The following is a 14,711-nucleotide window of genomic DNA, read 5'->3' on the forward strand; positions in this document are numbered from 1 at the left end:
CGGAAAAAAAGAAAGAAAAGCCCAAGTGTTGATCAAAGAACCATCCGAGGTAAGAACCAACCCTGCGGTAAGGATTAGGTAAATGAGGTAAAGATCCTGGAGGTCATAAAGCGTGAACTTCATCTTCAAAGTATCAAGAGTAAATAACTTAAGTCCATCTGAAACGTATGCACACATTGCGGATATTCAAACTGGAGTTTTTAATTCTTGCCTATCGATATTCCTCCAGCAAAGAAGACAAAACACAGAAAACCCGGTTTCAACTGGGCAACTCTGGAGAACTACACCACAGTCAACAACACACAAAAGAAACAAAGCTTACAGGTAAAATACATAGTGGACCCAAAATGGAAATTCACAGAGAAAGTTTAATGAATTCCAACAACAACAGTAGAAACATGAGTTACAAAAAAAAAAAAAAAAAGTGATTTAACAACTGGCAGGTGATTATAAACAGATTGTGCTTTACCGAAAAAGACATCAGTGTTTCTCCTAGATGAACTCTCCCCGGATTGGCAGTGAACGGGTATTATGCTGTTGCCAGCGAACCCTCAGACTCGCCAGTGAATTGTCCTTTGGGTTTTCAAACTCTGAGAAGCCCAGCTGGTTGAGGATGGCATAGATGCCAGCTTTTGCAGCCACCTGTGAAAACCCAGCACAAAGAGAGGATTTACGCCTTGAGCCTGTATTCAAAGGAGAGACAGGCTAACTGAAATGTAAGTGTTTGCTACACACACAGGACTCTGTGATCTGTGGCCAATAAACCAGGGGTTGAAATAACCTTGATATTGAGATAACTCACTTCATTCCCCATCCTATCATTGAAACGCAGGACGGCAAATTTCAAAACCGAAAATAACCTAGTGAAAGAACAGGGCGCCGATCTTCTCGATCATTCCTTCCTTTGATACACGAAGCTTAAAATCGAGGTCAGACTCTCAGGTTCTGAGAGAGAGTTCAAATTATAAGGGAAGCAAAAAGCCAGCCAAAATCTCGTGTAACATTGCCATTTCCACTGACGGACATTCTCACGTGATCTGACTAACATTCTAACTAATCGACTAACCAGTCAGCACAGTCAGTACAGGGGTGATCCACTCAGAACGTCTCCTTTAAGCTACGTCTTCACGTTGGACACCTTAACATACCTGTGCTGTATCAGCAGTGAAGGTGAGTTGATATTCATCCACAAAAGAAGATAAAACACAGAACAAACCTATTTCAACCTGGCAGCTCTGGAGAGCTCAGTCTGTTTTGATAATTAAAAGTAAGTGACTTATTTTATTATTATTTATTATCTCAATAAAAATGTTCCCAATGTTTGTAAATTACAGATCATCTACTTCTAGAAAGCAGTCTCCACAGGAAGGCTGGTAATAAAGATCGATCGATGCTAGGAGGCTAGTGACATGTACACCACCCCTTATTTATGAACTACGCCACTCCTTAGCCCTGGCACTGACAAACACCAGAGGCACATTCCCCAGGACCAGATCCGTCAGTGTGAATCAGTGTGCACTGGTACCACTTGACTACAGCGTATCCACGACTACTTGCCACAAAGAATATTGCACTATAAGACTAAGTCTGTCATGAGACCTCTTGTCTCTTATCCTTGTGTTATCATTGTAATGATATGTAATGTTGTTCAGTGCAGTTCAATGCAATGTACTTCACACTGCTAAATTCATTTAAATGTTTTACATTACATGTATTCATTTTATCCCCTGTATTGTGAGTTTTAATGTTCTCTACATGTCTGCAGTATTCACAGTCCTGTTCTTGTTATACTGATAGTGACTATTAAATGTTAATGCATTTTTCTCCATGCCTGCATGTTACAGTCAGGCTCCATTACTATTTCATGAGCTGTTTCAGATACTTAGTACTATGAAACTAAATAGGGCATATGTTCCAACGGGCATCATTTGTCCATTTAATTGGATTGGTACTCAAAATTATGAATAAAACTAATAATCAGCATACATAAAGTAATTACAAATTACTTAATTAATCGACAACAGTAATAACTAAACAATATCCCCTTCATTGTATTGCTGTTTTAGTGACTGTTTCAAGCTATTTGGTAAATGGCAAAGTTTCTCTTTTTGGTTTTTAAATTACAATAGAGTAGACTGTGTCAGGCAGACACACGGCCGATGATACAGTGCTAATAACACAAAATTCACCGTTACAATTTACAGTTTTGTTCATTTGGCAGATGCTCTTAAAGTACTACTACTATTATTATTATTATAAATCATTATTATTATTATTGTTATATTATTATTATTATTATTATTATTAATAATAATAATAATAATAATAATAATAATAATAATAGTAATAATAACCGCAGTACAATGTGCTCCTCAGTAAGAAAACTAGGTGAAATGACAGCGAGGTTTCAGAAAAGTGGCGTTCCTACACAAAGCGACTTTGGAGAGGTGTATATTCAGCATTTACTTGAAGCATCCACACGCTGAAAGGTCGCCTCCAGGAGTCTTTCTTCTCCAGATGCAGGTAACTGTTGAACAGGATGAGGTAAAGGTACCGCTCCAGGTACTGCCTGCTCCTTAGCTCCAGCCACTGGGACTCTGCCCCCGTCTTCGCCGTTTTGATCTGAGTTTGAAGAGATGAAAAATAGCCTGTTTATCACTACATTTGTTTTTCTTACCTTGAACTGCAGTGGGGAAAAAACAACAGGAGTTGCTTGAGCTGTTCACTACTGTGAGCAATATGAAGAAAATGTTGGGGGTATTTTTTTTATTATTGTTATTTTTGCCTTTTTAAAAAACAAGAGAGGAGAAAGAAATAGACCGTAACATTAAAACCAGTCAGTGCTCCAAGAGAGGACCTTGTTACACCTGGTCACAAAAGGTTGTTTTGTTGGAAAGAAAATGAATTTGGCTGAGACAGACCAACCCACACAGCCTACTCGCAAGTGTTCTGACACAAAAACACATTTTAAACCTGACCAACCCAAATCACCTACCAACAGATATTCTAACACAAAATGCCCTGATGTGACATATCCTCAATGAAACAACCAACTTTCCACCCTGTACTTGTGTCTTCTCTATCCCTCCCAGAGAAGCATTGACAAAGAGCTTCACAATCGCAGCATCACGTTTAAAGTCAGCTCTACTCCTCCGTGCTATGCTTTTGGCCTTCACTAAAACACTTCTTTTCTCCCATTCATCATGTAAGCAGTACACGCCTAGCTCACCCCTTAGGAATGATTCTGTGCACTACACTGCTCATCTGCTTAAGCTATGCATAACTCATGCCCAGAGGGTTGAACAGCAAACAATGATAACTTCAGATGTCAGAAGTTCATGTCAGCTACAAGGGAACTCATGGCTCAGAGGACGAATTCTCACCATATTCAATCAACCCTTGCCTCACGAAACCGGAGTCTTGTAAGAACTTGCAGCCAACATAAACTCATGATATTACACTCAAATGCATGTATATGATAAAAAAAAAACAAAACAGCCTCAATCTTCATTATAATGTTTTCCGTTGGCCCTCGCTCCCACTGAATGCCTGTATCTCAGCACTGGCCTCAAGCCAGTTTGCAGTTCCAGAATGTTCCTTCAGCAAGTATTTTGCCCAACCTCAAGACAGCTGGCGTGTGAAAATTTCCTAAGCTTATAGACTAACAAAGACCGAAGGACTGTTTTAAGCTGACACTTCTGTTTTAAGGTGTTACTTGCACAGTAAATGCATAGTATTTTCAGAATTCCATCACTATCACATGTGATGTACAGCTCTATAAATAAAACTGTTAAATAAACTTGAATAAAATCTCAACAGATTTCCCCTGATATGACAAAGGTAAATGTCCAAACATCATGAACTCTCTGGTCTAACCGTGTTCTCACACACAAAGACAACACTGTGTTTCTGAGCCCGAATGTGAAAAGAGGACGTTACTGAATGTCATCCTGTCAGTCGTTCCCTCATTTGTGATTCATCGCACATCTCTGTGACTCAGAGTGAAATTGCATTAGACGAGCTTTTGACTGATTCTCTGGGGTATCAGCTGGAGAGGTATTGTGGCTCTCCGCCAGCCTTCACTGCTACTGGGCACTGAGTGAGGGAGAAAATGTCAGAGGAGTTTTTTTAGAACGGAAACCACAGCACAGCATGAAGTAAAACCTGAGAGATTATCAGCTGAACACCCTGTAGAGGGCTCTCTCTGGCTGACCTCAGGATACACGCACGCACGCACACACACGCACACACACACACACACACACACACACACAAACATGCATGCACATACACATGCACACAAATGCAAGCACCCGCGCATACACAGACATGCGCACACAGACCTCACCTGTCTGTAGCTGCATATTATGATCTCCCGCAGATGGTAGTGCATGGGTGTCATTGTTTCACTGACAATATCCAGAGCCATGTCAACCTCTTTCTTTATCCGAAGACCATCAGGTAGCAGTCTGACTACCCGCATTACCACCTACACACACACACACACACGCACGCACGCACACACGCACGCACACACGCACACATACATGCACACACGCACACAAGCACACACACATGCACACACATACACATACGTGCGCACACACACACACACACACACATACACACAAACACACACGCAAAAACACACCCACATCCACACACACACACACACAAAACAGATAAAGATAATGTCAGACTTTGAAAGAATACCTAATATAACTTTTCATGGCTCTGCTGCTAAAAGAAAAAACACAGTTCTTTCTCTAAGTATCAAGCAGGAGTAAGAAGAAATCTAGAAATCTATGTGACATCCATCAACCCAGAAAGGACATCTGCTGATATGATTCTGGACAAAACTACAGAATATGAGGTTGAACAGACAAAATGAATTCTGGTAAAACAATACATTCTCAGCCAAATGTAGAGCTGTCCTAGTTATTTAGCCAAAGAACCTTATGTGAATCTGGGCTTCACTGACTGAATAATAATTCCTGGATTACTGAAATGTAGATCCGCAAGACTTAATGAACAGAACCGCCTCTGGAACTAAGTTCAAGGTGAGAAAGGAAATAACTCATAATGTATTCAAGGATTTGTAGCAGAGCTTAGCCAGTAACCTTCATCAAACAACTCTCTCTAAGTTTCAGACCATGCGCTGGCAATTGGCAACTGGGTTTCAGGAATCAGTTTCAGGAATTTTTCGCAGTTTTTAGGGTGTGTAATTCCCTACCCCAAGCTCTCTGGTTCATGTCTGGCATGGGGTGTGTCCATCAGAGATGTGCCTTGACCCGGATTGGGTGTGAGGTTTAGTGATGTCAATGTTTTGGGGGCCGTTCTGTGAGCCTGAAAGCTCTCTCTTGGAACCTGGTAAGACACGCTGGAGACTCTGAGAGAATCGAGAATAACTGCACCAGAAGACACTGTACCTCAAACTCGCCTTTGGTGTACTTGGCATCTGGGACACTCACGATTTCATCTTCCGTTATCTCAGGGAAGCCCTGCGGTGAGAGGCAGAGTTAGAGCCCCCCGAGGAGACACATCACCGCGTTAGCCGTGACGCGTCTAGTTTTTAGAGTTTTGTTAATTACGATAAAGATCGAGACCATCGTTGAGAAAGATCACACCGTCACTAATGCGTATTTTTTTCACTAACTGTTTTTTTCACTCCTCGTTCCTCATTGGCTGATATCCGAAGCGGACTTACATTGAAGTGCCACAGCGTGAGCACCGCCAGGACCATGGCAGCGGTGGTCCTGTCTTTCCCGTTGTCACAGTTAAAGACAAAGGCAGAGCTGGGATCTTCGGCTAGACCGCTCTTCATCGCCTCCAGCAGCTGATCGAACACCTGAGCACCGCCGAGAAAGAATGCACAAGGTCATATTCACTGAGTCACATCCCCAGGGTCTTATTCATAGGCCTCTATTCAGACAGACTCTCTCTGCTACTCCAGCCAATGCAACTCCAGACTCCAGCTTTACCATTTAATCCAGAGACGGCGGCAGAATGCCATCTCATGACATTAACAACCTCACAGTCCTCAAAAAAAATCCACTGGTGGTGTAGTTTCAACTTCAGGTTGCTTGTAATGAAATCTTGACCACTAGAGGGCAACCTGTGCCTCATTTAACTCGTCGAATTGATCCACGGTTTGTTTGTGCCAAGTCAAACAGACTGGATTGCATTCATGAGACTAAATGCACTGTGTTTTAATTTTAGTATGGCGAAAAATATAAATAACTATTTGTCTATTTACAGTTGATTTACCAGAGCACTTGGCTCAGATAAGTTTAGACCTTTTAAAAATTCAGGAAATTGCTTGACTTAAAATCTCTAACTCACCATGAAAGATAATGCCTAAACATCTAACACATGGAACACATCACTGCTACAACATATCACACCAAACCTCTACATTCTCAACACAAGACAAGTATCAAGCACATTGCCTTTCTGAGAGTTGAAAGCTATTACAACATCTAATTATTAAATGGCTGTCAGATGAACTTAAAAAAAATGGTCTCCAGTGAAGGGTTAGTGGAGAACCTGCCTCTTCCCTGGGTGCACAGCATTCAGACAGGGGAATGCGTTTATAAATGAGGCCAGGATAAGTGGCTTTCTTCTGGGTGAAGAGTTCCTCCACAGTCAGGCAACACTTCAGCATCCTCATCTGTTTGTCCTGCTCCAAAATCACCTCCATCCACTTCTGACTCTGCAGGATGTCTTCTTTCACTGCCATTTCCAGCTCCTACACACACACACACACACACAAGCACACACACACACACACACAGAGATCACAAGCGCACGCGCGCGCACACACACACACGCACAAACAGACAAACACAAACACACACACACACACACAGAGATCACAAGCGAATGTGCATACATACACACACACACACACACACTTGGTTCAGACAGCTACTGCTTCAGTGCTTAGCTCATAATGTTTAAAGTAAAGGTGACTGTCTAGATAGCTGATTCTGCATCAACTTTTTCTGAGAGTAAGATTAACACACACACACACACACACACACACACAGTCAGCAACTTTCCGGGATAAAAAAGCTAGGTACGGTTTGTTACAGCCACTTTAAAAGCTTGAAAAGTATCTTTGACACAGTAGAATGCTAGGGTACCGTGAGAACGCAAGATACCAGAGGGAAGTGAAGATGTACTCAGGCTTACGTTGAGTTGGTTTGAGTGTTGTACACACAGTAGGATGGGATGCTCCAGGCACGCCGGCTCTCGGGGGGTGTAAATCTGCCCATTACCCACCAGGACCAGTTCTTCCTGTAGATTCACCCACAGAATGCTGGAGTGTTTCCGTTTCTGGCCCGTCAGGTAAGACAGCACCACAGACAGAGCCTGAAAAAAAATCAATCAAAATAAAAAATTAAGAACCGTGTGACTAGAGCAGCTGTCAGAAAGGCTTGTTGAATTGCTTTAGCTGACTGTTAGTGACTGACTGAATTGAATTATTGAGTAATTAAAACTTTTATTATTGACAAGGGAAGAATAAACCTACATTTGTTCAATTGGCTCTGTAGATTATAGTACTCCACAAATGTACAGTATTGCATATTCATAGTTTGATCAGAAAAACACATGACCACACATGAGCAAAGAAAAAATTTTCAATAGGCAGGAGGTGTGTATTAAGAGACTTAAGTATTCCGTTAAATTCTGGTACTATGCCGTCAGCTTTTAGTTGTTTCTGCATTGCAGCCTACAAAAAGACACACAGGTTTTGCACTCAGCATAAAAGCACTCCACCGCTAGTTAACACCCACCTCAGAGCTGGGCTGGGCCATGCCGTACACAGGCATCTTGGGAACTCGTCTGAAGTTAGCCACTTTCATGTCTTTGACTGTACTGAGCAGGTCTGGAGCCAAGTACTCACTGGAGACCTGTAAAAAGAGAATTAATGAAGCCGTGAATGTTCAAAGACCTTCGCCTGCTGTGACCTGCTGAGATGCATCACGCATCACAACCGACGCAGGTCATGACTCAAACCAGAGGTGACAGAAAGCGGAAATACTGAGGAGGTCAGAATGAGATTACTTAATGCCCAGTTTGAGCATAGTCCTAGAATATGTGCGTACATAGCAAAAATGCTCCACTACACTGGTTCTACAAGGATGAGTTATTTTATCACATTTTAAGATAGATTAATTACAGGCATTAAATGTCTATAACCTTTTGAAACAGTTCCGTTTGTCACACAAGGAAGATACCACGGGTGTTGAAATGAACTAAGCCACTCCGTCGCCTTTGCAAATACAGAGCGAGACTCACCAGTACCCTGGTCCCACTGGAGACAAGGTTAGCTGGAGCAGAGAGTTCTGATAGGTCCATGTTAGACAACAACCTGTATATCCAAGCATGATCACACAGCCATCGGCTGAAACTCATAGTGAAAGCCAATGGATACTGCAGAGAGAGAGACAGAGACAGAGAGAGAGACACAGAGACAGAAAGACAGAGACAGAGACAGAAAGACAGGGACAGGGTAGAAAGAGAGAGAAAGGGTAATAACATATTGGATAGACTATACAGAGGCACATCTTCTACATAAATAACATTGATAAGAGGAGACACAGAGAAGAAAGTCTTGCGATATGGGCCTAATAATTACTTTGACTGGAAACATAGGCTTTGCCCGATAAAACACCTCAGAGTATCATGCAAGGTTTCAGCGTTTCTGGGGAAGGATACCTGTTCATGAAGATAAGAGTTGAACACTATCAAGTAAATATAACGCTCCAGACTCTGCAGTGTCCTCTGTAGGAAATATCCCTTTGTACTGCTTCCCTAGAAATAAAGCCAAAAAAAAAAAAAAAGATTCATTAACAGAGACACAGATCAGAGACAAGAGTCATTCAAAACAGATTATCATGGCAGGAATAACTCCAGAGCAATGACACTTACCTGTATTTGATAATCCTCTCCAATGCCTTCCAGCTTGCGTTTGTTTTCATAAATTGCATCTTTAATATTGTGCATATCAGAGCACATAGCAATAGCATAGTCAACCTGTTGGTAAAAAAAATATATATATATATATATGTGTGTGTGTGTGTGTGTGTGTGTGTGTGTGTGTGTGTGTGTGTATGTATATATATATATATATATGTGTGTGTGTGTGTGTGTGTGTGTGTGTGTGTGTGTATATATATATATATTTAGAGAGAGAGACAGAGAGACAGAGGGGGAGATGTATATATACATATATTTATATGCATACATATTCATATACATATATATGAAGGCATTTGGTACACATGGGCATGAAACGATCCTTGAAACTGCTACTGGGCTGAGTTTAAAAAAAGTACACTATCAAACAGTTTCAAAATAAACAACAGAACTGACCTCTTCCTGGAGTTGTTGACCTTGAGGAAGTCGACTGGTTAGCATCTGGATTAACTGGAACTCTGGACCGTGCGTGTCCTGTCTCGTTTTCTCGACCCTGAGAGTAAAAATACGTCAGCAGCATGTGTCACCTCTTCAAAATTAAAACAGAGAAACTTAAAACACGGGGGGGGGGGGGGGGGGGGGGGCACACTAAAAAAGTTATGATGGGGATTTTACACAACATATAAATCGTTATTATTTCATAAAGCATTTTGTATGTAAAAAAAGGTCACTGTGCCACTAAAATTTTGAACTGAACATTTCTTAATGAGACAAAGAGGACGAACCAGCGTGGAAATGATGACATGCATTCATAGACTTTAATGCGAATCAGCACTTACTCAGTGGACTCATTCCTCTGAATGCACTCATTTGGATCACCTACCGTTACATAACACTAAATCTTTCTCTTTTTTTCATACCTCCATCCATTCACACTATCTCTCACACCCAACACTACAATCTATAGGTAGTATTTACAAGGACTTACGACTGCAATTATGATAATTACTATCACTGTTACTGAATTACAGTTATAAATCAGTTATAGCTTATGTGCCCAAAGCTCTATTCCTTTGCTTTTAAAGCGGTTGCTCCATTTCCGTCCATACCCATTTATACCCATCCATCCATCCATCCATCCATCCATTCATCCATCCATCGAGCCATCCATCCACCCAACCATCCATTCATCCATCCATCCATCCATCCATCCACCCAACCATCCATCCATTCATCCATTCATCCATTCATCCATCCATCCATTCATCCATCCATCCATCCATCCATCCATCCATTCATCGAGCCATCCATCCATTCATCCATTCATCCATCCATCCATTCACTCATTCCTCACTCATTACTTATACAATATAACTACTATGTGGAACTGAGACGTAGGAACAAACAAACAAACAAACTGTTTATGGCTAATTCCTGTTAGACAGAGCAGGAGGTCAGATATAGAGACTCTGTCGTGAAGTGAAATGAAGTCAACCCAGGGCAGCAAGGACATGAGGTTCAAAGCTTACCGCACTGCAAACACGTTCTTGGAAAGCAACATTAACCTGAGCTGGTTCATTAGTTTTTAAATGGCAGATGGCAAAATTTTAGCGACAAGACGTCAGGGGTTACACTGGCTCAAGGGTAATAGTAGCATGCTAATGCTAATAAGGCAGCTATACATGCATGCTAATGAAGCGGTTCACTGCTTTTCCTATCCCCTATGCTTCGCACCACGTATGAATGTTAGTTTAGTTTGAGTGCTTAGAGGAAGAAAAAATTTGAGGCAGACCATAGTGATGTTCCTCTAAAACAGGCAGGTTCATCAGAGAACATGGATCTATTTTGTGATTTCTGAACATACGAATATACCTGTTCACACATTCACATCTTGATACAAATTACAGCAATATTTTTCAGGCCTTCCAAATTCACTTCCTTAGGTCTTACCTGGGTAGGTCTGGCGCCCCCTTGAGATGGTGGAAGACCAAAGAACCCAAGATAAGGCCCAGGTTGGTGCGGCCTACACCCACCTGGCAGCTGAAAAGCAGGGCAGGCAGGGGTCTGGACAAATCTCGCATCACCGACAAGTTTGGGTTGTCCTTCAGAAGTACAGAGTATGATGTAGTACATGTTTATTATGTCTTTAAGACACGAATCTGCATTAGCACTGTGCAATGACAATAATTTAGTGAATGAGTGTAATGGTTGTGCTTTTTGTGGTTTACCATTATACTGAATAATGGGAGAGACCGCTATCCATTCCACTAATGGAAGAAAATCATTAGCTATTATTTGAAAATATGCTCCAAAACACACATTAAAAAAAATACAAAGGGTACACAGATTTTTTTTTAGGTCAGCGTTACTAGATCTTCATACTCAACACGTAGACAAACTATAAAAAAAAAAGGAAGTGAATAGCGTTAAGAATTTCCACTGGTGGATGAAACTGCATGCACAGATAACAAAAGCAGAATTTGATTAATCTCTGCCAAAGCCCATTATAAAACATTAACGTTGATGAGGCAGCATCCGGACATTAAGAATATCCCCATGGGCAAAAAAAAAGGAGCACTATAACTGTTTAAAGTGTGCCGGTAAATCATAGAGTCTAAACAGAGAGCTTTTGAGTCTATGACACTTGGATGGAAACCAGGCGAAGTTTTGCCCAAAAAGACACCCTCGAGGCGTCCAAGGCCGGAAGACTGGAAGTCAATCATAGTTGAGGGTGAAGAGTTGCAGAACTGTGTTTGCCGTTTCTGTCTGCTATTTTACGATTTTCCGGAGATCAATTTGGAGTGATTAAAATATGATTAATCAAAAGAGTTGGCAAGCAAGAACGCCAAGGGCCTGAAATGCTTGGGGTTATAAATTAGCTTAGTGACAGAGCATTGGAAATAAAAGCACTTTTGTGTTTAAATAATTGCTGAACAACTGTCGGTTGAAAAGTACAATGGATCATTTATGACGTGAGTCCGTATCTAAAAGTCATACCTTAAGTACACTGACAAACTCATCAAAAATTTCCTCTAGCGGTGCTCCCTCCATTGGCAGCGGTATCCGGTAATACCTGAAACACATCGGTATGCGGAGAGTTGAGATATCATGAATTATTCTGTCAGTATGAATTTCCAGGCGAAAAGGAAGAAAAAAATCTTCAACAAAGTCCAAAGCCTGATAAGCACAAAGGGCACAAAAATGTCTTAAAACGACCGTTACCTGTAGGAAGGCATCGTGAAGAGTGGTCTTTTGTAGACTTCCTCTGTGACAAATATATCTTCCTCAGACAGAATGCTCACACTCTGCGGCTCGTTTTTAAAGTGCTCGATATCGTTATACACGTAAAACTTGTTTTCGCTAAGTTTAGCGAAGTCACATAACTGCAAATAAAAAAATAAGTAAATAAATTAGAGATTATGGTGATTATATGATTGAAGTAAAAGGCCAGTAACAGTAATCAACAGTAATAGCGATTTAGTAATAGCCTCTGAATATGGTTCAGTGGCTAAATGGATGTTTTTGTGGCTCAGATACTTCAAACCAAAAATTGGCGACTAAAATGTCAAAGAGTGGAAAATGGATTCATACCATGGAAAAAGTTTCCAAAATTATGTCTAATAGAGGTCAGGTTCAAAACAGGGTTGTCTGTGTTTTAATTTAGAACCACGTTATCAAGTAAAAACGAATATATTTACAAGTTTGAATGAGAAATACACTTGTATATCAACATATCCATTTCTGCTCAGATGGTATATACAGATGGTAAATACAACATAACTTTCCCAGATCGGGTTACAAATAGACTTTGTTTACTGTTGCACATTACTGAAAAGGCAGAATACAGAAACAGTGTTGTGTGGGCCCTGACGCAGTCTTCTGTATTTAAATACAGTGGACGGTTGAGGCACTGCCCACCTCTTTCCTAATGGTCAGCTCCAGCTGCTCTGTTGTGACCTCTTTATCCAGGTCATGTAGGTTCTCGTGAAGGTTTTCTCTTCTCCTGGGAGTGTACGGAATAAAATCCTTTTCCAAGCGCAGGAAGACGACTGGCTCTTCCCGGACACAAAGGAAAATAATCTCCTGTTGAGACAATCAGCCCTGTGTAACTTATATTCTGTTTCTGTTTCAGTGGGAACGTGAGCGTTGAACTTAACCCACATGAACAGAACTACTCTTGCTGTTTCCGTTACTGTCACATGCCTCCGGAATTTTGTCTGCCTGCAGGAACTTGGGCTTAGATTATTTTACAGACTAACTGTGCAACCTTTTTTGGGAGTCGCTCTGGATAAGAAGCGTCTGCTGAATCAATACATGCGTATGGAGTATATTCCGAGGCACAAGATGTGTTTTTGTTAAAATGAGAGGTTTCTGTGAGGAAACATAGCCCTAAAATAAAGTCTCATGTTTTGTGCTGTTAGTTTCAATCAAAAGTTTAAAAGAAGAAAGGACACATTAATTTATGTTGATCAGTCTTTCTTTAAGACCCTTAGCTCTTGCGTAGACTTCAAGGGCATTTTTTGAAATATGAGAGCGAAAAAAGATGCCTCTGTCAACCTTTTGATTCTGAAGATAAAGATCTGTGGTAATCATTTAGAACACGCATTTCACTGACATGCGATTTGGATTTCAGCTCTTTGATGCTTTCCAAAGGGGGCACTGACCTCATAGCCTTCACTCTGTAACCTCTTGAGGACCTGAGTGAAACCATTCAGGCTGGGCTGGCCCATGCCAAACAGGGGGTAGTTTCCCTTGGCTTTTCGGAAGTTGGGAGCCCCATAGCTTCCTATTGTATTTAAGACATCTGCTCTAATGTACACATCCTGGACCATAAAACACTCCCCCTGGGCAATAAAAAAAAGAATTGTTAATTTGAAACATATGCATCTGCCTTTCACACAAGTTAATGTTATAAACAGGAATATGAAGAATTGCATTAAAAGATGGAGAGGAGCTGTAAAGAGAGGGAGATGAACAATGCTTTGTTCATGGCACTGCGTGAAAAAACTTTTACCAGAACCAGGTAGTGCTCTGGCATTTTCTCAAAGATTCTTCCCACTGAGTAGTTTGCTGGTTGGAGCTCATCATGAATCTGAAACTCCTCCCTGCAATTATACCTGAAACAAACGATATTTCAGTTGCAGACTTGCATGTCGTTCCATCAGATCCAAATAAATAGTTTTGCAAGCCTCTGTGTCATATTGTGACTTAACTTGGTGTTCACAGAGTTTTACAAATAGCATCGTAGTAGTTATTGAAAAACAGCTGGCATTTAAAAGACCTGTAAAACCTCTCTGTTTCACTAATTGCCTGCACTCCCTTAATCCTCTAAGGCTTTACTAAAGACTCAAGATTGTTTGACAGATCAGAGTTTGTGCGTGTGAGGCCGTAATTAAAGCAGAGTTTAGAAAAAAAACATCGTGCTGGGCTGTCACTTACGTGATGACCACAGGGGCCACTTTGTTTGTGATGATGGACTTGGCCTTGCCGTTGTGAACGCTGACCGCCTGGTGGGGACTCAGCGAACGTCTACCCTTGGGCACGCCGTTACCGTGGCGACCCTCTTTGTATGTAGGTGCGACGGGGGCAGACTGTGGTACAGCGCTGGCACTTGTACCCATATTCCCCACAGCCCTACAAAAAAAAAAAAAAGGGCAAGATTGTATTTTACAGCACAAGTGACAATACGTTCCCACGGGCAGTGACGTTTTTAATTTTTCATTTTTTTTTTTTTTTTTTTAGTTTCAAGCAACATCAGAATGAGTAAGACCTTTAGAAGATGTAAA

At 41.2% G+C, this 14,711-nt stretch overlaps 1 protein-coding gene across 1 annotated transcript; it reads right to left on the bottom strand.

The window, feature by feature from the left end:
• Positions 1–492: 492 nt before the first annotated feature.
• pald1b (phosphatase domain containing paladin 1b) lies at positions 493–14,546 on the bottom strand. The gene is made up of 19 exons (XM_030772706.1): positions 14,365–14,546; positions 13,940–14,042; positions 13,590–13,769; positions 12,844–13,008; positions 12,148–12,308; positions 11,923–11,998; positions 10,876–11,027; positions 9,382–9,478; positions 8,938–9,042; positions 8,725–8,820; positions 8,305–8,439; positions 7,800–7,916; positions 7,195–7,374; positions 6,551–6,748; positions 5,708–5,848; positions 5,430–5,501; positions 4,349–4,489; positions 2,467–2,622; positions 493–642 (listed from the first exon to the last, which is right to left on the bottom strand). The coding sequence occupies exons 1-19, from the start codon at positions 14,544–14,546 to the stop codon at positions 493–495; spliced, it is 2,607 nt and encodes an 868-aa protein (XP_030628566.1).
• Positions 14,547–14,711: the final 165 nt, after the last annotated feature.

This window comes from Chanos chanos, chromosome 4 (genome assembly GCF_902362185.1).
Source record: "Chanos chanos chromosome 4, fChaCha1.1, whole genome shotgun sequence".
NCBI classification, from domain to species: domain Eukaryota; kingdom Metazoa; phylum Chordata; class Actinopteri; order Gonorynchiformes; family Chanidae; genus Chanos; species Chanos chanos.

Excerpts from the sequence above, each read along its gene's own strand:
- pald1b (XM_030772706.1), bottom strand. The coding sequence starts at position 14,546 with ATGGGTACAAGTGCCAGCGCTGTACCACAGTCTGCCCCCGTCGCACCT. Across the intron at positions 12,309-12,843 it reads AGCTGACCATTAGGAAAGAG|TTATGTGACTTCGCTAAACT; the intron begins GTGGGCAGTGCC and ends TTTTATTTGCAG. Across the intron at positions 643-2,466 it reads TCAGCGTGTGGATGCTTCAA|GTGGCTGCAAAAGCTGGCAT; the intron begins GTAAATGCTGAA and ends GGGTTTTCACAG.